The sequence below is a fragment of the Megascapheus bottae genome, chromosome 37, assembly GCF_031878675.1.
Source record: "Megascapheus bottae isolate mThoBot1 chromosome 37, mThoBot2.hap1, whole genome shotgun sequence".
NCBI lineage: Eukaryota > Metazoa > Chordata > Mammalia > Rodentia > Geomyidae > Megascapheus > Megascapheus bottae.
Genome location: NC_143545.1, coordinates 2,306,694 through 2,330,853, shown reverse-complemented (window position 1 = coordinate 2,330,853; position 24,160 = coordinate 2,306,694). Strand labels below are relative to the sequence as shown.

At 56.0% G+C, this 24,160-nt stretch overlaps 1 protein-coding gene across 1 annotated transcript; it reads left to right on the top strand.

The window, feature by feature from the left end:
• Positions 1–5,737: 5,737 nt before the first annotated feature.
• On the top strand, positions 5,738–23,298 carry Cd163 (CD163 molecule). Its single transcript, XM_090325188.1, has 14 exons — positions 5,738–6,110; positions 9,452–9,772; positions 11,104–11,421; positions 12,021–12,341; positions 12,689–13,003; positions 13,102–13,416; positions 13,585–13,677; positions 14,199–14,513; positions 15,225–15,542; positions 16,517–16,873; positions 17,918–18,025; positions 20,123–20,218; positions 20,548–20,610; positions 23,098–23,298. The coding sequence occupies exons 1-13, from the start codon at positions 5,738–5,740 to the stop codon at positions 20,598–20,600; spliced, it is 3,303 nt and encodes a 1,100-aa protein (XP_090181314.1). The 3' UTR covers positions 20,601–20,610; positions 23,098–23,298.
• The last annotated feature ends 862 nt before the right edge of the window (positions 23,299–24,160 follow it).

Below are 24,160 nucleotides of genomic sequence, written 5' to 3'. Positions count from 1 at the left end.
ACGATTCATTCTTCCCATCTTCCCAAGAAACCCACAGACGACCAACTGCTGACTCTAGCAAAATGCAGAATGTGGTAGAATAGAATCGCCTGGTGTAGCATTCACTCTTTTATGGCATATATTTAAAAAAAAAAACCAAACCCAGTCCCCTTAGAAAATATTTTACCAGGCCTGGTGGTAGAGAGCTCACCTAGCCTGCATGAAGACCTGGGTTCGATTCCTTGGTACTGCATACATAGAAAAAGTCAGAAAAGTGCTGAGGCTCAAGTGGGAGAGCTTAAGCCTTGAGAAAGCCTGAAGGACAGTGCTCAGGCCCTGAGTTCAAGCCCCAGGACAAGAAAGAAAGAAAGAAAGAAAGAAAGAAAGAAAGAAAGAAAGAAAGAAAGAAAGAAAGAAAGAAAGAAAGAAAAGAAAAGAAAGAAAGAAGACAAGTCATATACTCCAGTCATACAGAGCAAAACAGATTTAGAACAAGAACCAATTCAAACCAAGTTGAACACATATGGCTGTAGAGCTTTATGGCAGGGGCTAGCTGGGAAACTTGTAGCTTCAATCAATAGCATAATATTGGCATTATAAAGGACATTGCAATCCTAAAACTGGGAACACAGTACAACCATAACCTGCTTACCCCATTTCAAAAGAAAAAGAAAGAAAGAAGAGAATTTACCAGGCGTCTATAGCTCACGCCTGTCATCCCCGCGAATCAGGAGGCCGGGATCTGAGGATGGTGGTTCAAATCCAGCCTGGAGGCTGAGATCTGAGGGTGGTGGTTCAAATCCAGCCTGGAGGCTGAGATCTGAGGATGGTGGTTCAAATCCAGCCTGGAGGCCGAGATCTGAGGATGGTGGTTCAAATCCAGCCTGGAGGCTGAGATCTGAGGATGGTGGTTCAAATCCAGCCTGGAGGCTGAGATCTGAGGGTGGTGGTTCCAAGCCAGCCTGGAGGCCGGGATCTGAGGGTGGTGGTTCAAATCCAGCCTGGAGGCCGGGATCTGAGGGGTGGAGGTTCAAATCCAGCCTGGAGGCCGGGATCTGAGGGTGGTGGTTCAAAGCCAGCCTGGAGGCCGGGATCTGAGGGTGGTGGTTCAAATCCAGCCTGGAGGCTGAGATCTGAGGATGGTGGTTCCAAGCCAGCCTGGGCAGAAAAAGTGTGTGAGACTCTCATCTCCAGTGAACCAGCAAAAAGCCAGCATGGAGCTGCGGCTCTGGTGGTAGAAAGCTCAGGGACAGCGCCAGGCCCTGAGTTCAAGACCCACCAAGGCGGGACAGTTTGGTGTGTGGAACCATCTTTGAGTAGTTGTGCAGAGGTCTGCAGCTGAGCCAAACGCATCCCTCCATCTCCCCAGCCCGCTCCTCCCTCCCAGCCATCAAGGTGGGTCTGCTTTTCCCTTTGTGCAAGGTCTGGGGCTTGAACTCAGGGCTGGGCACAAAAGAAGGAAAGAAAGAGAAAAAGGAAGGAAGGAGGGAGGGAGGGAGGGAAGGAAGAAAGGAAGGAGGGAAGGAGGGAGGGAGGGAGGGAGGGAGGAGGGAAGGAAGGAGAAGGGAGGGAGGGAGGGAGGGAAGGAAGGGAAGGAAGGAGGGAGGGGAGGGAGGGAGGGAAGGGGAAGGAGGAGGGAGGGAAGGAAGGAAGGAAGGAGGGAAGGAGGGAGGGAAGGAAGGGAAGGAAGGAGGGAAGGAGGAGGGAAGGGAAGGGAAGGAGGAGGGAGGGAAGGAAGGAAGGAAGGAGGGAAGGAGGGAGGAAGGGAAGGGAAGGAGGAGGGAGGGAAGGAAGGAAGGAAGGAGGGAAGGAGGGAGGGAGGGAGGGAGGGGAGGGAAGAAGACGAACGCATGCGCACTGTGGCTCCTGGGAAAGGTGCTCCAGGGCCGAAGCTGGGGGAAACAGGAAGTGGAGGGAACGAATTCACCAATCCCGGCACCCCACCGGCTCCCTGAGCGCTGATTGGACCACTCCAGGAGACCCAGATGTGTACTGAGCGCTGATTGGGCCACTCCAGGAGACCCAGATGTGTACTGAGCGCTGATTGGGCCACTCCAATCTATGGGCACACATGGTTCCTGAGTGTTCATTGGGCTAATCTAATTTATGAGATCCAAATGCTTCCTAAGTGCTGATTGCACTCTGACCTCCAGACCTGCAGGAATATATATATATATATATATATATATAAATAGAATTAAATAAGATAGTCTATAATATTCAATCTACTATATCCCATGCATATAATACAGTGTATGTGTATAATACATTATAATCATATATACAATATATCTATGTGTTGTAACATACACCCACAAGTATATATACATTATATTCTATATAATATGAGTAACCCTATATACACAAATACACATATAATAGCTATTTAATATATACTATGCTATTACATAAATACATAGACTATTAGGAGCATAGACTATGTATTATGCCTATCTATTGTAGGTGCATGTAACACGTATCACATCTGTATCACATATGTTGCATGCACACAGTTATGTATATTCTATGGACTACATTACTGATGTATGGATCGTAAATATGGGCTATCATCAAAAGTATATATTCTATGTACTGGATTATATATGTATGTACAGTAAATATGTGCTATGATATATACTATATATGATCCTATACATGCATAATGTAGCAGAGACACAGTATATGCTATATACTCTACTATTACAGGTGTATGTACACAAGGTGGTGCATGGAACACGTAGCATGCATGCATAATAATCGCATGTCACTGGATGTGTGGGGGCTCCATAGACATATTTTTTCATTGGGCAGCAGATGGGTTAAAGCCTCTTCTTGGTTTTCACACATGTGGGAAATGTATTTCCCAATCTCCTTTGGACATTTCTGTGTCCCCATGTCGAAGGACACAAGAACAGGGAAAGGAACCTCACTTCCTTTTTGTGGGGGCTATGACTCCACCTCCATTTTTTCCCTATTTTTAAGAGTGGGGAGGCTCTCTTTGCATCCCCAGTGGGTCCCCGGCTTGGGTGAAGGAAAACGAGCCTACACGAGTGTCCAAGGACACGAATGCCCCGAACCTTCACACCTGAAGCACAGAGACCTCAACATGGCGCCTGTGGAAGGTTCTGGATCTGCTGGTAAGGGCTGAGGCCGCCCCTGCGCTTTGCTTGCTGTGTGGGTGCCATGTCTCCTTAGTAGCTGTCAGTTGTGGTATAATGGGGGTTTGTGGGGTGTCCTCTTTCCACTGATCCCCCCCCCATCTCTCCCATCCCCGCCCTGGTTCTCTGGGGCCATTTTCCGCTTTGGATGCTGACTATGCTTTTTGTGTGTTTGCCAGTCCCGGGGCTTGAACTCGGGGCCTGGGCTCTGTCCTTGGGCTTGCTTTGCTCAAAGCTGGCACTTTACCACTTAAACCACAGCACCACGTCTGGCTTTTTCTGTGTCTGTGGTACTGAGGAATCGAACCCAGGTCTTTCATGCATGCTAGGCCAGCACTCTTCCTGTCTCAGCTCCTCTTGACTCTTCTTTTTCTTTTCTTTTATGGATTTTAAACAAAAAGAAAATAGTCCAAGCTGATACAATTGCTGAGATGAATTTAAATCCAGAGCTGAAATGGGTTACGCAGGAAAACAGCTTTGCTCTGGAATCCACCCGGAGTTGAAGGGACAAAGAGAAATTGAGAAAGGTTCCTGTGCTGAACGCTTTTATTTTAAGCTATGTTGAGAGAGAGAAGAGCTCATGTATGAGATTTGCTGAAAGAAACAGTCGCACTTGGTTTGACTCTTGATGGACAATTCCACCAATTGTGGACAGTTCCACAATCCTGCTAGGACCTGGCCACCCCACTGCCCATTCTTTCAAATACTTGACCAAGGAGAAGGGAATATTACAAGCTCAAGAAAAAGGTTCCATGTCTACAGGTAGAACTACTTCTAGTTTTCCTTGATGCTTTTTTTGATTGTACAGTTTTGCTTTTGGGGTGTGTGTGGGGGGGGGCACTGGGACTTGAACTCAGGGCCTGGGTGCTTGTCATCTTGGCTTTTCTTGGTTTGTTTTAGTCAAGTCTGGTGCTCTACCACTTGAGCCACGCAACCATTCCCAGTTTTTTCTCATGGACTTTCCTGCCCTGGCTGGCTTTGCACTGCGATTCTCAGCTCGGATGACAGGCGTGAGCCATGGCGCCCAGCTTTCCTTCTGTCCTGTCACAGGGGTTAGAAGCCATGGAATCCACGTGTGTCTGCTCGCTGTGGCGGTGGCTTCCTTTGTCAGCATGGCTGCCACTGTCAGTCCATCTGGTGAGTATCTTGTTACCTTTCGGTTGTGATGAGATGTAGTGTGTGTGTGTGTGTGTGTGTGTGTGTGTGTGTGTGTGCGTGCATCAGTCTCAGGATTTGAACTTACAGCCTGAGCTTTTGTGCTCAAAGCGAGTCATGCAACCACAGGAGCCACAGCTTGGCTTTTTTTTGGGCGGGGGTGGGGGGTAATTAGTGGTAAATACAAATCCTTCCTGCCCCATCGGGCTTTGAACCTCTGAGTTCAGCCCTCCTGAGTGGCTGAGATTCCAGGCAGGAGCATTGGGTACTTGGCTGTGAAAAAAAGAAGTATTTTTGAAAGGATTCTGTGGCATCTAGAAACGTGAAACCCAAACCAAACCAAACCACCAACCCAGCCGTGGTGCACAGAATCCTTCCCGACCACACACCAAACTCATACACAGAGAAAACGGGATGGAAGGTCGTAAATAATATCCAGACAAAGCTGGTGGCCTCGGATCATGAGTAGTGGCCCCCTGCCTCAGTGGGGCGCTGGTGGCTCACCTGTGTAATCTCAGGAGGCTGGCAGCTGAGGATCCTAATGGCAAAAAAAGAAAATCTGTGAGACGTAGCTCCAACGAATCAGCAAAAGAGCGGAAGTGGAGGTGTGACTCAAGTGGTAGAGCGCCAGGCTGGAGCATGAAATCCTGAGTTCAAGCCCCAATATGGACACGTGCACACGCACACACACACACACACACACACACACACACACACACACGATGCACAACCACAGAATGAATGAAGCCAGCATGCTGCATGTGGTTCTTGGCTGTAGGATTGCAATGCGTTCTCTCTTCCTGCTTCATCTCACAATATTCTTCATCCAAGTCATTCTCCCCCGCCTACCCCGACCCCACCCTCCCCTCAAGTGCATCTGGTCACTAAATCCGATCCCGCCCCCCCCCCCCAGTCTCCCTGCTTTCCTGCCATCAAGCTTCCCCATATCCATTCTGTGAACCGGTGACTCAACTTGAAAATCTACAAAACAACACTCCACCCTCAACCACAGGAGAAGCCGGGCTGGGTGGCGCACGCCTGTAATTCCAGCCCGTCGGGAGGCTGAGATGTGAGGATGGGAATGAGAAGGCAGCCAGGGGCAGGGAAAGGCCGGGAGACTCTGTGATCGCTAATGAACCAGCCCAAAAATAGCCAGTGAGGGGCCGGGAGTGTGGCCTAGCGGTTAAAGTGCTTGCATGGCATGCACAAAGACCCGGGTTCGATTCCTCAGTACCACATACATAGAAAAAAGCTGGAGGTGGTGTTGAGGCTCAAGTGGTGGAGCTCTAGCCTTGAGAAAGCCCAAGGACAGTGCTCAGGCCCTGAGTTCAAGCCCAGAAGTGGCAAAAAAAAAAAAAGCCAGTTAGCACCAGCCTTGAGCACAAAGGGACCCAGAGACAGCGCCCAGGCCCTGAGTTCAAATCCCAGGAGTGGCACAAAAATCCATGAAGGAAGGCGAGGCACTGAGATATCCTCGTGTGTGGCTTTTTGCAGCCCAAGGCGCAGACAAGGAGCTGAGACTGGCTGGGGGCGCGAGCAGGTGCAGCGGCCGTGTGGAAGTGAAGGTGCACGGGGAGTGGGGTGCGGTGTGCAATCGGAACTGGGGTCCCCACGAGGCCCAGGTGGTGTGCAGGCAGCTGGGCTGCTCGGCCACCAACGAAACCAGTATATGGAGCAACTCCACCGCGGGGCAAGGCAAGGTGTGGCTGGATGGAGTCTCGTGCGTGGGGAACGAATCGGCCCTGTGGGACTGCAGGCACCAGGGCTGGGGACCCCACAACTGCTCCCAACATCTGGAGGCGGGGATCACCTGCTCAGGTGAGGATCCCCCCCATTCTCCACCCCCCACGAGGCCAGCAAGGCCTCAGCCCCATTTCTTCTTTTTTTTTTGCCAGTCCTGGGCTTGAACTCAGGGCCTGAGCACTGTCCTTGGACTTTCTCAAGGCTAGAGCTCTACCACTTGAGCCTCAGCACCACTTCCGGCTTTTTTCTATGTATGTGGTACCGAGGAATCGAACCCGGGTCTTTGTGCATGCTAGGCAAGCACTTTAACCACTAGGCCAAACTCCCGGCCCTCAGCCCCACTTCTGACTCCCCTTCCTTTCGTGTGTGTGTGTGTGTGTGTGTGTGTGTGTGTGTGTGTGTGACTTGCTCTCCACGTTGCCCTTGTTCAAGTTAGAACTCTGACATTCTTTACAGGCAATCTCCCAGCCACTCAGGGGGCTGAGAACCCGAGGATGGCGGTGTGAAGCCAGCCCTGGGGTAGGAAAAACAAACAAACAAAAGTCTAGGAGACTCTTATGGGCCCCAGGAACCAGCAAAATGCCGGAAGTGCAGGCGTGGTTCAAGTGGGAGAGCGCCTTCAGTGACAGCGCCTAGGTCATGAGTTCAAGGTGACTCAGAACCGGCATAAATAAAAGGGAGGAAAGAGGAGGTGGGGATCGCAGTTCAAAGCCAGCCCGGGGCACTAAAGTCTGAGAGATTCTTATCTCCAATTGTTGACCATCACAAAACCAGAGGTGCTGCTGTGGTTCAAGGGGTAGAGCAGTATCTGTGAGTGGAGGAGCTCAGGAACAGCGCCCAGGCCCAGAGTTCAAGTCCCACCATCGAAAACAAAAAATATGTATACCTATAATTCCTTTTTTATAATATTTCACTGTGAAATACTAGTTATCTCATTTTTTTCTGGCTTGAATTCAGGGCCTGGGCTCTATCCCTGAACTCTTTTTTTTTTTCCTCAAGGCTGGGTGCTCTACCACTTGAGCCACAGAGCCACTGCTGGCTTTTTGCTGATTCATTGGTGATAATAGGCTCCCAGACTTTCCTGCCGTGGCCAGCCTTGAGCCACGATCCTCAGATCCCACCCTCCTGAGTGGCTGGGATGGCAGGCTGGGATGCCAGGCTTCTAGTGTGGTTTTGATTTATAGAACTTAAAAAAAAAAATGAAAGAAATTTCAATTTCATTCCATGGACTTCCTCGTGGCAGCAGGAAGCTGCATGTCAGGCTTTTCAAAGGACCAGTCTCGTATCTTTCGTCCCATTTAGGGCTCTGCCTCCCCCATTCCTCTTTGCCTAGCTTCTCCCCTCCGTCTCTGTCTTCGACACTTCTCCCCGTAGGAATGAATGATTCCAGAAGAACTGATATCACCTCCGTCGTTTACGTAGCACCAGAACCTTTCCGCTTAGTGTCTAGGAAAATGTTGAGGTGCATTTGTGATGGCTACTGTTTCTTGCAAGTGGTTAAATCTTTATAAACCCCAGTCATAGTATATTATTATTATTACTAATTATTGTTGTTTACTGGTCCTGGGGCTTGAACTTACATCCCACATTCTGTCCCAGAAATGTCATGCTCAAGGCTGGTTGCTTTCCTATTTGAACCACAGCTCCATTTTTTTTTTTGCTGGTGTCTTGGAGATCAGAGTCTTATGGGCCTCTTCTGTCCCAGGCTGGCTTTGAACTGTGATCCTTCCATCTCAGCCTCCTGAGAGCAGCTGGATAACAGCCCCGGCTACCAGTCGGTTGTCTCTACATGTCCTCTTCCCCACGAAAGTTGGTCCACGAGGGTTTTACAAGCTCCCTGTGTTGTTTCACGTCCTTGCCTTGCCAGGAGAGGTTTGGGTATCTAGAAGAAGATAACCCCAACTCGATCTTAATATGAGGGAGGGAAAAAGACAGGAGGAAAGGAAGCAAGGAAGGAAGCAAGGAAGGAAGTCCTTCCTTTTCTCCTCTCCTCCTTCCTGGGTCCACCCCGGTGAATACAGAGATGGAGAGACCTGGCCTTCTCTTCTCTCCTGTCGTCCTGGTGGCCGCTCTGGAGGTGAAGGCCAGGCACAGGTGTCCTGAGGCTCTGTGTGCTTCTGCACCAGCAAAACAAAACAAAACACCGAGCTGTTGACTCTGGTGGTACAGCGCCCAGCCTGGAGCACAGAGCGTACAGACCCCGAGTTCAAATCCCAGGCCTGGCACAAAAGAAAAGTGCATCTGGTGGTGTACTGACAGGCCCTGTCCAGCTGAGACCGGCCCTGACTGGCCCTGTCTGGCCCTGACCGGCCCTGTCTGTCCCTGTCTCACCCTGGCCAGCCTTGACTGGTCCTGTCTCGCCCTGACTGGCCCTGACTCTCCTCTCTGGCTCTGTCTGGCCCTGACTCTCCATGTCTGGCCCTGTCTCACCCTGACTGGCCCCATCTCACCTTGTCTCTCCATGTCTGGCCCCATCTCGCCCTGTCTGGCCCCATCTCGCCCTGTCTCACCCTGTCTGGCCCTGTCTAGCCCCATCTCACCCTGGCTGGCCCTGTCTCACCCTGGCTGGCCCTGTCTCACCCTGGCTGGCCCCATCTCGCCCTATCTCACTCTGGCTGGCCCCGTCTCATCCTGACTGGCCCCATCTCGCCCTGTCTTGCCCTGTCCCACCCTGTCTGGCCCTGTCTGGCCCCATCTCTCCCTGTCTTGCCCTGTCTGGCCCCATCTCGCCCTGTCTCATCCTATCTGGCCCCATCTCGCCCTAGCTGGCCCTGTCTCACCCTGGCTAGCCCTGTCTGGCCCCATCTCTCCCTGTCTGGCCCTGTCTGGCCCCGTCTCTCCCTGTCTCACCCTGGCTGGCCCCGGCTGGCCCTGGCTGGCCCCGGCTGGCCCCGTCTCTCCCTGTCTCACCCTGGCTGGTCCTGTCTGGCCCCGTCTCTCCCTGGCTGGCCCCATCTCGTCCTGTCTCACCCTGTCTGGCCCCATCTCACCCTGTCTGGCCCCATCTCTCCCTGTCTGGCCCTGTCTGGCCCCATCTCTCCCTGTCTCACCCTGTCTGGCCCCATCTCTCCCTGTCTGGCCCTGTCTGGCCCCGTCTCTCCCTGTCTCACCCTGGCTGGCCCCGGCTGGCCCTGGCTGGCCCCGGCTGGCCCCGTCTCTCCCTGTCTCACCCTGGCTAGTCCTGTCTGGCCCCATCTCGCCCCGTCTCACCCTGTCTGGCCCCATCTCACCCTGTCTGGCCCCATCTCGCCCTGTCTGGCCCCATCTCGCCCTGTCTGGCCCCATCTCGCCCTGTCTGGCCCCATCTCTCCCTGGCTGGCCCTGGCTGGCCCCATCTCTCCCTGGCTGGCCCTGGCTGGCCCCATCCCGCCCTGTCTGGCCCTGATCGTCCCCCCTCCTCCTGTCCCGTCCCGCAGGCGAGCTGGGCCCGGAGCTGCGGCTGGTGGACGGCGGCGGGCGCTGCGCGGGGCGCCTGGAGCTGCGTCGGGAGGGCGTCTGGGGCTCCGTGTGCGACGACGGCTTCGGGGCGCGCGAGGCGGCCGTGGTGTGCGCGCAGCTGGGCTGCGGGGCGGCGCTGAGCTACGCCAGCTCGGCCGCCTTTGGCCAGGGCGCGGGGCGGATCTGGCTGGACGACCTGGCCTGCCAGGGCAACGAGACGGCGCTGTGGGCCTGCGGGCACCGCGGCTGGGGCGCGCACAACTGCGGGCACGGCGAGGACGTGGGCGTCGTCTGCCGGGGTGAGCGGGGCGCGGGGCGCACAAAGGGCGGATCGCGGGGCACGGGGTGCAGAAAGGGCGGATCGCGGTCCCCGGGGCGCAGAAAGGGCGGATCGCGGTCCCCGGGGCGCAGAAAGGGCGGATCGCGGTCCCCTGGGCGCAGAAAGGGCGGATCGCGGTCCCCGGGGCGCAGAAAGGGCGGATCGCGGTCCCCGGGGCGCAGAAAGGGCGGATCGCGGGGCGCAGGGCGCGGCACGGGAAGAAAGGGAGGATCGCGGTCCAAGGAGCACAGAAAGGGCGGATCGAGGGACGCAGGGCACAGAAAGGGCGGATCGCGGGACGCAGGGCGCAGGGCGCGGGGCGCAGGGCGCGGGGCACGGGGCACGGGGCGCAGGGCGCGGCACGGGGAGAAAGGGCGGATCTCGGTCCAAGGGGCGGAGGGGGGGATCGCGGTCCAAGGGGGACAGAAAGGGCGGATCGAGGTCCCTGGGGGGGGGCAGGGCTGGCCACCGGGGAAAAGGGTGGATTGCAGTCCATGGGGGGAACAGAGAAGGCAGATAATGGTCCACAGGGGGAGGGGGGGATGGAAAGGGCGGATCACGGTGAGAAAAGCCAGGCCATGGGGAGAAAGGGCAGATTGGGGTCCCTGATGTGCAGCAAGGATGGATCACAGTTCAAGGAGGGTGAGGGGAGGTGGGCTATGGGGGGGGAAAGGGCGGATCGCAGTCCATGCCCTGGCCCGGGAACTCTAAATCCAGGGAGCACAGCTACAGGGGAAAGAAATGGGGCCAAGTGATGAGGAAAAGAGAGGAGAAGAGGGGAAGGGAGGGGAAAGAGGGAGGGAGGGAGGGAGGGGAGAGACAGGAAGAAAAGCCAGGCACCGGGGCTCCTGTCTGGCATCCCAGCTACTCAGGAGACTGAAACCCAAGGATCATGGTTCAAATCCAGCCCAGGGAAGGAAAGTCTGTAAGACTTTTCTCTCCAACGAACCAGGAAAATCCAGACGTGGAGCTGTGGCCCAAGGGGTACAGGCCCGGCCTCGCACAAGAAAAACTCAGGGACGGCACCCAGACCTTGAGTTCAAGTTCCATCACCAACAAGAACAGAGGGAGAGAAAAAGGAAAGAGAGAGCGAGAGGGTGGGAAAGAAGGAAGGAAAAGAAAGAGGGAGAGGAAGGAAGGAGGAGGAGAGGGACTGGATTTGGAAGCAGTTGCTCTCTGGATGGGTTCTGAACCGTGATCCTCCTATCTCAGCCTGCTGAGCAGCCGGGATTGCAGGCGTGCACCCGGACGCCCGGCCCAGCGGACTTCCAGTCCCCTCCCTCTCATCCTCGTCCCGTGTGTCTCTGGCAGATGAGACCAACCTGGCCCTGCAGGTGGCCGGGGGCGTCAGCAAGTGTTCGGGGAGGTTGGAGGTGAAGTTCCAGGAAGAGTGGGGCTCGGTGTGTGCGGAAGGCTGGGACCACAAGGATGCCAAGGTGGTCTGCAGGCAGCTGGGCTGCCCGACCACCATCACCGCCACCGGCCGGGGAAATGCCAGCGAGACATCCAGCCGCATCTGGATGCACACGGTGGCTTGCGAGGGCCAGGAGTCCCTGCTGTGGCTGTGTAACCACCAGGACTGGGGAAGACGCTACTGCAGCAAGAAGGACGCCGGCGTCCTGTGCTCGGGTGAGTGCAAGGAGGGCTCGGGGAAGCCCAGAGGCAGACAGGAGGACGAAGCATCTGGGGAGCTGGGCGTGGGTACAGACGCGTCATTGCAGCCACGATCTGAGAGGATCCAAGTTCACAGCCAGCCGGAGCAGGGAAAAAAAATATCTGTGAGACTCATGGCCACAAGGAACCAGCAAAAAGCTGTGGTTCAAGTGGTAGAGCACCAGCCTGGAAGGAGAAAGCTTTCAGGGACAGTGCTCAGGCCCTGAGTTCAAGACTGGCACACACACACACACACACACACACACACACCCCTAAAGGTTAGGAATAGCTATTTAATGTCTTCACAGTGGACATATTTGTTATTGACTCCAGTGGGAGGTTTTGTGGCTCCATTCTTCTCTTTGCTTTTTCTTTTTGTCAGTCCTGGGGCTTCGAGTCACAGCCTGAGCACTGTCCTTGGATTTTCTCAAGGCTAGAGCTCTACCACCTGAGCCACAGCACCACTTCTGGCTTTTTTCTATGTGTGTGGTACCAAGGAATCGAACCCGGGTCTTCATGCATGCTAGGCAAGCACTTTAACCACTAGGCAAACCCCCGACCTTCTTCTTCTGCAGATGGGACAGACTTACATCTGAAGCTGGTGGGCGGGAACGGCCGGTGTGCAGGGACCGTGGAGGTCGTGATCCAGAAACAAGCCGGGAAAATGTGCAGCAGAGGCTGGACGCAGAAAGAAGCGGACGTGGTGTGCAAACAGCTCGGATGTGGACTCGCCCTCCAGATATCCTCCATCTCACTGTCCCAAGCCAAGGCCCCAGGCACCTGGCTGTTTCCAGGCACCTGTAACGGCACCGAGGCGTCTTTTTGGGGCTGCAAGGACTGGCAGTGGGGGGGACTCGATTGTGACAACCTGGAAGCCGCCCAAGTCACCTGCTCGGGTAAGATATCCCCATCTTAGGGAGACATGGAACCTCAAGGGCTTACAGGGGCTGCCGGGCTACTCAGGAGGCTGAGCTCTGAGGATCAAGAATCGAGGTCCAGCCTCCCCCAGCCAGGGGAAAACTCAAACGTGGAGCTGTGGCTCACGTGGTCGAGCACTCTTTTTGAGCCCAATCGAGGTCCCTAGTCCCAAGCTTCATTCCCTCTCCCATCCCAGCACCGGGGATGTTCAAATGTCCTGTGGTCTTTCACTCCCATACTGTGATGGTGTTGATGGTGGTGATAATCGTGGGGTTCTGAACCGCGATCCTCCTATCTCAGCCTCCTGAGTGGCGTTTTCTCTCAGCCCACAGGGAGCCCCGGCTGGCTGGGGGGGACATTCCTTGCTCGGGTCGCCTGGAGCTGAAGCACGATGACGAGTGGGGCACGGTGTGTGACTCGGATCTCTCCCTGGAGGCGGCCGGCGTGCTGTGCAAGGAGTTGGGGTGTGGCTCGGTGGTGTCGGTCATCGGCGGGGCCCACTTTGGAGAGGGCAGGGGACCGAACTGGGACGAAGAGCTGCAGTGCACTGGACGCGAATCCCACCTCGCCCTCTGCCCGGCCGCCCCCCACCCCGAGGGGACCTGCAATCACACCAGGGACGTCGGGGTTATCTGCTCGAGTGAGGCTCTCCCCCCTCCTCCACTGCTCCCCCCCCAAAAAAAAACCAACCTTGTCCTCCTGGACGGTGGTCGTGACCGTGGTGTCCTCTCCTTGCAGGGTACACTGAGGCACGCCTGGCCGATGGACAGTCCTCCTGCCAGGGCAGAGTGGAACTCAGGGTGCACGGGGCCTGGGGGCCCCTCTGTGGCTCCCACTGGGGCCTGGAGGAGGCCCACGTGCTGTGCCAGCAGCTGGGGTGCGGGGTGGCCCTGTCCAGCCCCGACGGGGTGCCCTTCGGGAGAGGGGGCGACCAGGTGTGGAGGCACCGATTCCACTGCGCGGGGACCGAGGCGCACCTGGGCGACTGTGCCATGACCGCCCTGGGGGCGCCCTCGTGCCCCGCGGGGCGGGTGGCCTCCGTCGTCTGCTCAGGTAGGAGGGGACCCCAGGGGAGGGGTGTTGAGGGCTGGATCTCCGTCCCCCTGCCCACAGCCCCGCTTCGGGCCGCCTCTGTGTCTGGGGAGCCCGGGAATCGAACCCGGGTCTTCCTGCAGGCCAGGCCAGGCCTCGGCCACACCCCGGCGCCCTTGGTGTTCGCAGGAAACGCGTCCCAGACCTTGTCCCTGTGCAACTCGTCCTCCGTGCATCCGTCACCCCCCGCCGTGCCCGGGGAAGGCGGCGCGGGCTGCATAGGTGAGCAGGTGGGGCGGCCTGGGCCGGGGCCGTGCCTCCTCCTCCACCGCGGTCTGCCGGCTCCCTGGAGATGAGAGGCTCACGGATTTTACCGCCCAGGCTGGCTTTGAACCCCGATCCTCCGATCTCGGCCTCCCGGGAGCTGGGATGACAGGCGGGAGGCGCCAGCCGGGCTGAGCGAACGAGCTCGAGCCTGGAGGAGGCGACTGATTGGCGTGCCCTTCGCCCCGCCCCCGAGGAGGAACGTGATTGGCGTTCCTTTAGTCCCTCCCTCAAGGAGGAACGTGATTGGCGTTCCCTTAGTCCCTCCCTCGAGGAGGAACGTGATTGGCGTTCCCTTAGTCCCTCCCTCGAGGAGGAACGTGATTGGCGTTCCCTTCGTCTCTCCCTCGAGGAGGCGTGTGATTGGCGTTCCCTTCGCCCCTCTCTCTCGAGGAGGCGTGTGATTGGCGTTCCCTTCGTCCCTCCTTCGAGGAGGCGTGTGATTGGCGTTCCCGTTGTCTCGCTCTCTCTCTCTCCAGCCAATGAGAAGCTCCGCCTGGCGGGCGGGGGCGGGCGCTGCGCCGGGCGCGTGGAAGTCTACCACGAGGGCGCGTGGGGCACCGTCTGCGACGACGGCTGGGACCTGAACGCCGCCCACGTGGTGTGCGCGCAGCTGGGCTGCGGCGCGGCCGTCAACGCCACGGGCTCTGCACACTTCGGGGAAGGAACCGGGCCCATCTGGCTGGACGAGATAAGCTGTTCGGGGACAGAGGCCCACGTGTGGCAGTGTCACTCCCACGGCTGGGGGCGGCACAACTGCAGGCACAAGGAAGACGCGGGCGTGATCTGCGCGGGTAAGGCCTGCGCCCCGCTCGCGCATGCGCGGGGAGGTCCCACACCGCAGGGCCCCAGATCGCGCATGCGCCTATGAGTCCCAGGCTCTAGAAACCCTTCCACCGCGCATGCGCGGGCGGGTTCAGCACGCTCGGGATCTAAGCAAAGCCCGGGAAGAACCGTTAGGAAGTGGAGGTGAGTTTTGTAGGATTTCCCCGAAGAGTGGAAGCCAAGGAAACCACTGCCAGAGTCCGGATCAGACGCACAGGGGCTGAGCGTTCAGGTCTGCCCTGCGGCGCCGGGGTGCTGAACCAGACACCCTGTGTCGCTATGGAAGTCATCACATGTCACAGTGTGTCGCGGAGTGTGTGGCATGGCATGCATCATCTACATTTCTATTAAAACTGCATGCTAGAAGTCGTGTCTAACTGATAGCTAAGTCATATCGAATATGATCATAAGCATTCTGAGATATAATCATTGACATCGCATCGCGTATGCGCTGTTGTCTGGGCACACGCTGTATTCCTGTAGCTTGTATATAATGTACAGGGCACTATATAACTTATATGTCATATGGAATGTATTATATATTATGCGGCCATGTTGCTCGCATCTCCCTAATCACAGACATTGAACTGCTCCCCGCCCCCCCAGCCGGGATGACGTCACGCGTCCCTCCCCTGTCCTCGCCTAACCCCTGGTCCCCCCCCCCCCCCGTGTCCCCGCAGAGTTCATGGCCCTGCGGCTGGGCGGCGGCGCCCGGGAGCCGTGCGAGGGCCGCCTGGACGTGCTCTACCGCGGCTCGTGGGGTGGCGTGGGCCGCGCGGGGCTCACGGCCGCCACCCTGGGCGTGGTGTGCCGGCACCTGGGCTGCGCCGACTCCGGCCGCCTGCTGCCCGCGCCCGCCGACGCGCCCGCCGGCCGCACGCTGTGGGTGGACGGCATCCGGTGCCCCGAGGGCCCCGACCTGCTGTGGCGCTGCCCGTCCTCGCCCTGGAGGCAGCGGCTGGCCAGCCCCGGGGAGGAGGCGTGGATCCGCTGCGACGGTGAGTGAGGGCGGCGGCCCCGGCCTACGCGCGCTCCCGGCCGCCGCCGGCCTGCCTGTCAGTGAGAACGTCCATCCCCCCAGGGCCCCTGCCTCCTGGTCAGTGAGAACGTCCATCCCCCTAGGGTGCATCCCCAGGCCCCCTGCCTCCTGGTCAGTGAGAACGTCCATCCCCCAGACTCCCTGCCTCCTGGTCAGTGAGAACGTCCATCCCCCAGACTCCCTTCCTCCTGGTCAGTGAGAACGTCCATCCCCCAGACTCCCTGCCTCCTGCTCAGTGAGAACGTCCATCCCCCAGACTCCTTGCCTATTGGTCAGTGAGAACGTCCATCCCCCAGACTCCCTGCCTCCTGGTCAGTGAGAACGTCCATCCCCCAGACTCCCTGCCTCCTGGTCAGTGAGAACGTCCATCCCCCAGACTCCCTACCTCCTGGTCAATGAGAACGTCCATCCCCCAGACTCCCTGCCTCCTGGTCAGTGAGAATGTTCATCCCCCAGACTCCCTGCCTCCTGGTCAGTGAGAACGTCCATCCCCCAGACTCCCTGCCTCCTGGTCAATGAGAATGTTCATATTCCCAGACCCCCTGCCTATTGGTCAGTGAGAACGTCCATCTCCCGGGTGCCCAATGCCTATTGGTCGATACGAGTATCCATTCCGCACTCTTCTGTATCTATTGGTCAGTGCAACTGTCCATTCCACGGCTCCCCCGTCACGTCTGAGAAAGGCAACTACACGGCCTATATGTATATGTAGATAGCAGGTTCCGTGTCCTGTGTAACCGCACTACCTGAGTCTGGGGCACACGCGTGGCAGGCGTGGTCGGTGTCGTCTGTCACACACCGGCATTCGGCGTGCATCTGCAGCGCGATCGCGTGTGTGTGTAGATAGAGATGTCCTAGGCTTGCAGCGTCGTCCGCTCTGGTTGCACCCGTTCTCCGGGTCCCGCGGCTGAACGATGGTGTTCCGTCCTGCAGAGCGGCTGCGGCTGCGGGACGGCCCGGGGCCCTGCGCGGGCCGCGTGGAGGTCTGGCACGGCGGCGCGTGGGGCACCGTGTGCGACGACGCGTGGGACCTGCGCGACGCGCGGGTGGTGTGCGCGCAGCTGGGCTGCGGCCGCGCGCTGGAGGCCGGCAAGGAGGCGGCGTTCGGCCGCGGCTCGGGGCCCATCTGGCTCAACGACGTGCGGTGCTCGGGGAACGAGTCCCGGCTGTGGGACTGCCCGGCGCGGCCCTGGGGCCGCAGCGACTGCGGGCACAAGGAGGACGCGGCCGTCCAGTGTCTGCCGGGTGAGTCGTTCGGGGCGGGGCGGGCCGGGGCGGGGCCTCCGGCGGGTGGACGGTTTACTCGGTTTCCGAGCCCTTCCCTCCTCCCTTCGGACGACATAGACAGGCCCCGCCCCTTGCCGGGGTGGAGCTACCAGGAGGCGTGGCCTAGGCTGGGTGGGGCTTGGTTCGTGGGGCCAGGAGGGGGCGGGGCCTGCCTTATGGGGGCGTGTCCTGGGCGGGGCGTGTTTCCCGGGCGGGGCTGACTTCGCGGGGGCGTGGCCTGTGCGGGTGGGGATTCGCGGGGGTGTGGCCTGGGCGGGGCTGGCCTCGTGGGGCGGTGCCTCGGTGGGGCGGGGCTGGCCTCGCGGGGGCGTGGCCTGGGCGGGGTGGAGATCCGCGGGGGCGTGGTCAGGGCGGGGCCGGCCTCGCGGGGGCGTGGCCTCGGTGCCGGGCACCCTGGACCTCCCAGGCCGGCCTGGCCCCGCGGGAACTGTTCCCAGAGTCAAATCTTCCTTTTTCTCTTTTTCCCCAGCAAAAAGTTTGTCTGCGCCTCCAGCCGCCACAGGTACAGCGGGGGTTCAGGACCAGGGAGGTACAGGCGCCCCGGGGGAGGGGCTCCCCTTCCTTCCCTTCTCCTGCACCCCCTCCTCCCCTCCCCTCCCCCTCCCCCTCGCTCTCCCCTCTTCCCCTCCCTCTCCCCCTCCTCCCCTCCCTCTCCCCCTCCTCCCCTCCCTCTCCCCCTCCTCCCCTCCCTCTTCCACGTCCCCAGTCCCCCAGGATGGGAAGTTGGGGAGACTCTCACCCAGGCAGCACAGGGCAGAGGCTGTCCCCGTGTTCACACTCAGAAGCAAGGACCCAGGTCTTTTAAGCGAAGACTTTCCCCCGTTGTTCCTTTTTAATACCCATAGTTGGGCTTGAACCGGGGCCCTAGGCGTGGCCCCTGGACGTTCTCCTCTCGAGGCTGGCGCCGTCCCTCCCGAGCCACGGCTCCAGGCCGGGCAGCTGGCGGGTGGACTTCCCTGCCTGGCTCGGTCCTCAGGCTCCTGAGCCGCGGGATGCCAGCCCGAGGGCGGTGCAGGGCTGTCATGGCTGGGTTTGCCCTCCGCTCAGGCCTCGCGTCCCTCCTCACCTGGCTGTGTCTCGGGGTTGTGCTGCTGGCCGGGCTGGTCGCCTTCCTCCTGTGGAGTTGGCATCGAAGACACACGCTCCGGTTGACAGGTCTGAGTCCGGGGGTGACCCCCGCTCCGGACGAGGGGTGGGGGGATCCAGAAGGCTGGAGACCGAGCCCTGTTCCCAGTCCATAAGGAGCAGCAGGCATCCATGCTCACGCCTGTCGTCCCGGCTGAGAGCTGAGGACCCAGGTTCAAAGCCAGCCCAGGTAGTAATGTCCACGAGACTCTGATCTCCAGCGAACCAGCAAAAAGGTGGAGGTGAAGCTGTGGCTCCAGTGGTAGAGGACCAGCCATGAGGGAAGAAGCCAAGCAAGAGTGCACGGCTCGCTCGCTCAAACCCCAGTACTGGCACAAGAATGCAAGGAAGGGAGAGAGGAGGGGAAGGAGGGAGGGAGGGAGGGAAGGAAGAAGAGGGAGGGAGAGGAGGGCGTGAAAGGGGAGGGATGAAAATCCAGGAGCAGAATTTCAGAGGGGAGCCGGGCGTTTTGTTTCCCAGCCACGTCTCGTCTCCCCCGTGTGCTTGGTGGGATGTGCTAGCACGGGTAGACCACAGACACACACAACTTGCGATTTAAGATGAATCCTTTTTCTTTTTTTTATCTTGAATTCACATTTATTTGGGGCTCTCCGACTGTCTCATCTTTAATAGGAAATGCGTTCATTCGCCAGGCTACGGCGCTGCAGACAAAGACAGTGGAGTGTCATGGTCTCCGTAGAATTTAGACATGGTGGATGACACGAAACAGCCACCACTGCCGAGGTCACAGGAATAAGGAATCGAGCTGCTGCACAGGAGTTAGTCCGTGAAGCAGGGGAGAGGATTTGGCAGGTCTCCTGCTGGAGAGCTTCTCAGACTCATTGTGAAAATAAGGGTTCAGATCATTGTGGGGGGAAGACAGAGGACAAGAAATGCTGGAAGTCAGATGGACAGACGGATGGGTAGATGGAGAGACAGATACCTAGATGGATGGATGGATGGATAGATAGATGGACGGGTGGATGGAGAGACAGATATCTAGATGGATGGATGATGGGTGGCTAGATAGATGGACAGATGGGTGGATAAAGAGATAGATATCCAGATGGCTGGATGGCTGGATAGATAGATGGACAGATGAGTGGATAGAGAGACAGATATCTAGATGGATGGATGGGTGGATGGATAGGCAAGTAGATTTGGTGGTAGACAGACAGACAGACAGATAGAAATGTAGGTAAGTAGGTAGGTAGATATCTAGATGGATGGATAGATTAGGTAGACAGACAGATAGGTAGGTAGATTAGGTGGACAGACAGACGGACAGATGGATAAGTAGGTAGATATCTAGATGGATGGATGAATAGATAGATGGATGGATGGAGAGATATAGATAGATAAGTAGATAGGCATAGATAGATTGATAGATGATAGGAAGAAAGAAATATAGGTATGTAGGTAGATAGATAGGTAGATGTGTAGATGGACAGATGGACGGGTGGATGAATACATAGATACATACCTGAATCAAGAGCTAAAATAGAATTTTCCTTACCCATCAGGAAGCATAATATGTTGTCATTTTCGCAGAAATGACTGGATCTAGAGGGAAATTGTGTTAAGTAAAGTAAGTAGCACATAGGGAAACGGCCGTCCCGTGGGGTTTATTTGTAACACTCCTGAGGTTTGTCTTGTTTTTTGTTTTTGGGTTTTTTTGGATTTTTTTTTCCCACTCTAGGGCTTCAACTCAGGGCCTGAGCACTGTCCTTGGACTTTCTCAAGGCTAGAGCTCTACCAATTGAGCCTCAGCACCACTTCTGGCTTTTTTTCTATGTATGTGGTACTGAGGAATCGAACCCAGGTCCTCATGCATGCTAGGCAAGCACTCTACCACTAGGCCAAACTCCCAGCCCACTCCTGGGGTTTGAACTCACATCCTGTACCCTGTCCCTGAGCTTCTTTTGCTCAAGGCTGGTGCTCTACCACTTGTGCCACAGCTCCACTTATAGCTTTTTGCTGGTACTTGTGGGAGATCAGAGTCTTATGGACTTCCCTATCTGGGCTGGCTTAGAACTTGGGTCTTCAGGATGGAGCGGGCCTCGCCGAGAAAGCCGTGTGTGTGTAGGAGGCGTCCTGCAATGGCCTAACCCAGGGCTCGCCTTTCAGTTTTCTCCAGAGGAGAGAATATCATTCACCGAATCCAGTACCAGGAAATGAACTCCAACTCCAAGCAAGACGACCTGGTTGTCCTGAGTCCCTCGGGTGAGTCTCTGGCTCTCAGTCTCTGTGACAGACCCCAAAACAACCCCCCAGAAACCTCACAAGCAGGAGCTTATGATCTCCAACAAGGGAAAGGAAGAGCAGGGATTAAACACTGGGTTTCAGACAAAACCAAAACCAACATAAAAATTAGCAGCCCTAGGGCCTGTGTGACCAGGGCTTGACCCCCCAGGGGGACCGCCCAAGCTGGCCTCCAATCACGATCCTCAGAGCTCCGCCTCCTGGGAGACTGGGGTGACAGACGCTGAGCTGAGTCACGTGGTTTTGATGCTCCTGGACTCATTTTTCTGTCTGAATATTTCCGTTGCCAGAAAAAAAGGAAGCCATCCTGAGGCTCACGGAAAAGGAAATGGAGAATTTATAAACCCGGAGAGGTGAGTGAGGACAAGATTTCTCATCACAGTGACCAGAACGGGCATTGTAAGTGTGCGATTCGCATGACGCCTTGACGGTAAAGACTGCCTGCTACTGCAGCGAGGCAGAAAGTTCTAGACCATGGGGGGAGATGGTAAGAAAATAGGATATTGAAATTCAACTTTAGAGATGACTGAAAACCAGACCATTCCAGGATAGCCGCATGAGAGCACTGAGAAAAGCATTAATAATCATTTGTTTAAAATAACGAGGTAAATAAATTATTTTAGTGTTATTCTTGGGACGATTATGCATAATAATTATTATTGCACGTCTCGACGACACATAGGGCCCCATGTAAATACAGAAGTACTAGCTTGGCGTGGTAGCTCATGCCTATAATCCTAGCTCCTCAAGATGACAGTTCAAAACCAGCCCAGGCCAAAAATATTAATGAGCCTCATCTCAACAAAATAAGCTGGGCGCCAAGCGCGGTGGCTCACACCTGTAATCCTAGCTACTCAGGAGGCTGAGATCTGAGGATCGAGGTTCAAAGCCAGCCTGGGCACAAAAGGACCTGAGACTCTTATCTCCAGTTAACAGCTAGAAAGGGGGAAGTGGGGCTTAGCTCAAGGGTAGGGCGGTAGCCTGGAGCTGAAGAGCTCAGGGACAGCGCCCAGGCCAAGTTCCCTGTTTATAATCTCAGTTACATGGGAAGAATACGTGTGCGTGTGCATGTGTGCGTGCACGTGCGTGTGCAGAGAATGCAACTATCTCCAAGTGCAACCCCCAACACACACAGAGCAGGGCCCAAGCGAGGGAGAAGTTGCTTAGCTACTGTGAGATCCTCAGTTCGAACCCAAGCGCTGCCAAAACTAAACAAAGCAAATCCAAAACCCCAAGTACTCTCTACTATTGGAAAAGATGTCATGGCGTCGCCAGAGTTCCCACAATCTATAGATGGCACTGTGGAGAGAAGCGAAGCTGAAAAGACTACGAATTCTACCACACGCTATCTAGAACTAAGCCACGTTATCTAGAACTCTGTCTAGAACTTGATGGCCTAGAACGCGCTCCAGCGCATTACCTAGAACTCTGCCTGTCTAGAAGTTTCTCCCCCCATTTCCTAAAACTCTAGAACTCTCCTTACCTGAACTCTACCGTGCATTGCCTAGAACTCAGCCATGAGGTATCTACAGCTCTGTTGGGCATTCCTTATGCGGTACCTAGAACTTGTTACCTAGAACGCTGGCATGGATTGCTTGCCTGTTATCTAGAACTCTTGTGAGTTATCTAGACTGCTGTGTGCAACTCCCAGCATGAGTCTCCAAGAATTGCAGCCAGAGTTATCTAGATCTCGCTCTGGAATGCTCTCTCCTGCATTACCTAGCATTCAATCCAGAGGTGTCTAGAACTTTCATGGTGCCTTACTCGCTTGTTACCTAGAACTTGTTAACCTAGAGCTCTAATCACATATACTTGCCTGTTATCTACAACACTGGTGCATTTCTTACCTACCTTGTCCAGAACGATTATGGGTTCTCTAGAACTCTTATTGCCAGTCTCCCAGCATGCTAGCTTGCAAAGCCTAGAACGCTACGCTAGGATTCTAGTTGCCTGAACTCTATCGTGGATTGCGTAGAACTTGATTTAGCTACAACTCTTATCTGCCACACGTAGGGTTTATAATTTAGGGACAGTTGAGATGGTGGGATTTTGGGGCTGGGTGAAGCCAGAACTCTACATTGAGCTATCTAGAACCTGGCCATGAGTTACCTAGAACCCTGGTCCTGTATTACCTAGAACTCTCATTCTTTTTTTTGTCAGTCATGGGGCTTGAACTCTGGGCCTGGGCACTGTCCCTGAGCTCTTCAGCTCAAGGCTACCACCCTACCCCTGACCCACAGCCCCACTTCCCATTTTTCTAGTGGTTCATTGGAGATTAGAGTCTCAGGTTCTTTAGTGCCCGGGGCTGGCTTTGAACCTTGATCCTCAGATCTGAGCCTCCTGAGGAGCTAGGATGACAGGCGTGAGCCACTGTACCAAGTTTACCTAGAACTCTTGTATCTGCCATGCTTCAGGTTTATATTTCATTTTAATCATTTTGTATTTTTTATCATTTGTACATTTTATTGATAAATTTATATGTTTTGGCGGGTGTGGTGGCTCCCGCCTGTCAACCCAGCTCCTCAAGGAGGCTGAGATCTGAGGATGGTGGTTCAAAGCCAGCCTGGGCAGGAAAGTCCATGAGACTCTGATCTCCCATAAACCACCAGAAAACTGGAAGTGGAGCTGTGGCTCAAGTGGTAGAGCGCCAGCCTTGAGCAAAAGAGCTCAGGGACATTGCCCAGGCCCTGAGTTCAAGCCCCACAGCCGACAAAAGAAATAGCATGTGTGTGGCATATAAGATGGAATACACGTAGGAGTGTGTGTATGCTCGAATCATAGGCATTATTTCACACGCGCGTGTGTAAAGAAATGGCCTTGTTTTCTGGTTCTGGCTTCAGTTCAGCGTTGAAGGAACTTCCATGAACATCTGGCTGGTGGCTGGAGAAAAAATCCATCCGACTGAATTCCCTTTTCTCCAGAAGCCTCCTCTCCACGTTCCACGGACAGATCGACACAGGGGCGGGGAATATAATAATTTAAATAGTTTCTGTAAGATGCCCAAGGGGTTAAATTTAAAAAATGGTTTATTACCAACTTGACTTTGCCTTCACTTTTCATTCCTGCTTTTCAGAATTCCTCTTTGATGTGGCGGGCGCCGTGGCTCACGCCTGATATCCCAGCTGCTCAGGAGGCTGAGATCTGAGGATCGAGGTTCAAAGCCAGGCCAGGCAGAAAAAAAATCCATGAGACTCTCATCTCCAATGAACCACTGGGAAAAAGCTGGAGGTGGTGCCGTGGCTCAAGTGGTAGAGCACCAGCCTTGAACACCGAGGCTCAGGGACACAGCACCCAGGCCCTGAGTTCAAACCCCACAACAGACAAAAATCTCAAAACTCTCACACCCAAGCCAAAAACCGCACGGCACCATGGGGCAAAGATTGAAAATCTTTATTTTGAGTTTCATCTTGCAAGCTAGGTGCTTCCTTTTGCGCTGTGGCCACCACGCTGCCCTTCTCACACGGACGTGACAGGACACACACTCTGGCTGCCCTCGCTGGCCACTTTCACCGACACCGGGTTCTCCTCCCGAGTCACCGTCCCCTCCCTTCTCGAAGTTTCTGTCCCAGAGGACGGAAGATGACGTTCTGAAACACAAAAGGACATTTCGGATGTGTGTGTATGTGCGCGTGCGCGCGCGTGCGTGTACCACCACTGGGACTTGAACTCAAGGTTGGGTGCTTCACCACTTGAGCCACTCCTCCACTTCCGGGTTTTTGCTGGTTCGTTGGAGATAAGAGTCACAGGGACTTTTTTCCCCCCACCCAGGCTGGCTTTGAACTACAGTCCTCAGATCTCAGCCTCCTGAGTGGCTGCAGTGACAGGCACGAGCCACGGGCGCCTGACTGGGAAGTCATTGGCAATCAAACCACATGACAAAGCCCTTGCAGGAGTAGGCCTTGG

Bases quoted from the DNA above. Each gene is read 5' to 3' on its own strand.
- Cd163 (XM_090325188.1), top strand. From the start codon at position 5,738: ATGAAGGAAGGCGAGGCACTGAGATATCCTCGTGTGTGGCTTTTTGCA. The intron at 13,678-14,198 runs GTGAGCAGGTGG...CTCTCTCTCCAG, and splicing joins AGGCGGCGCGGGCTGCATAG to CCAATGAGAAGCTCCGCCTG. The intron at 14,514-15,224 runs GTAAGGCCTGCG...GTGTCCCCGCAG, and splicing joins CGCGGGCGTGATCTGCGCGG to AGTTCATGGCCCTGCGGCTG.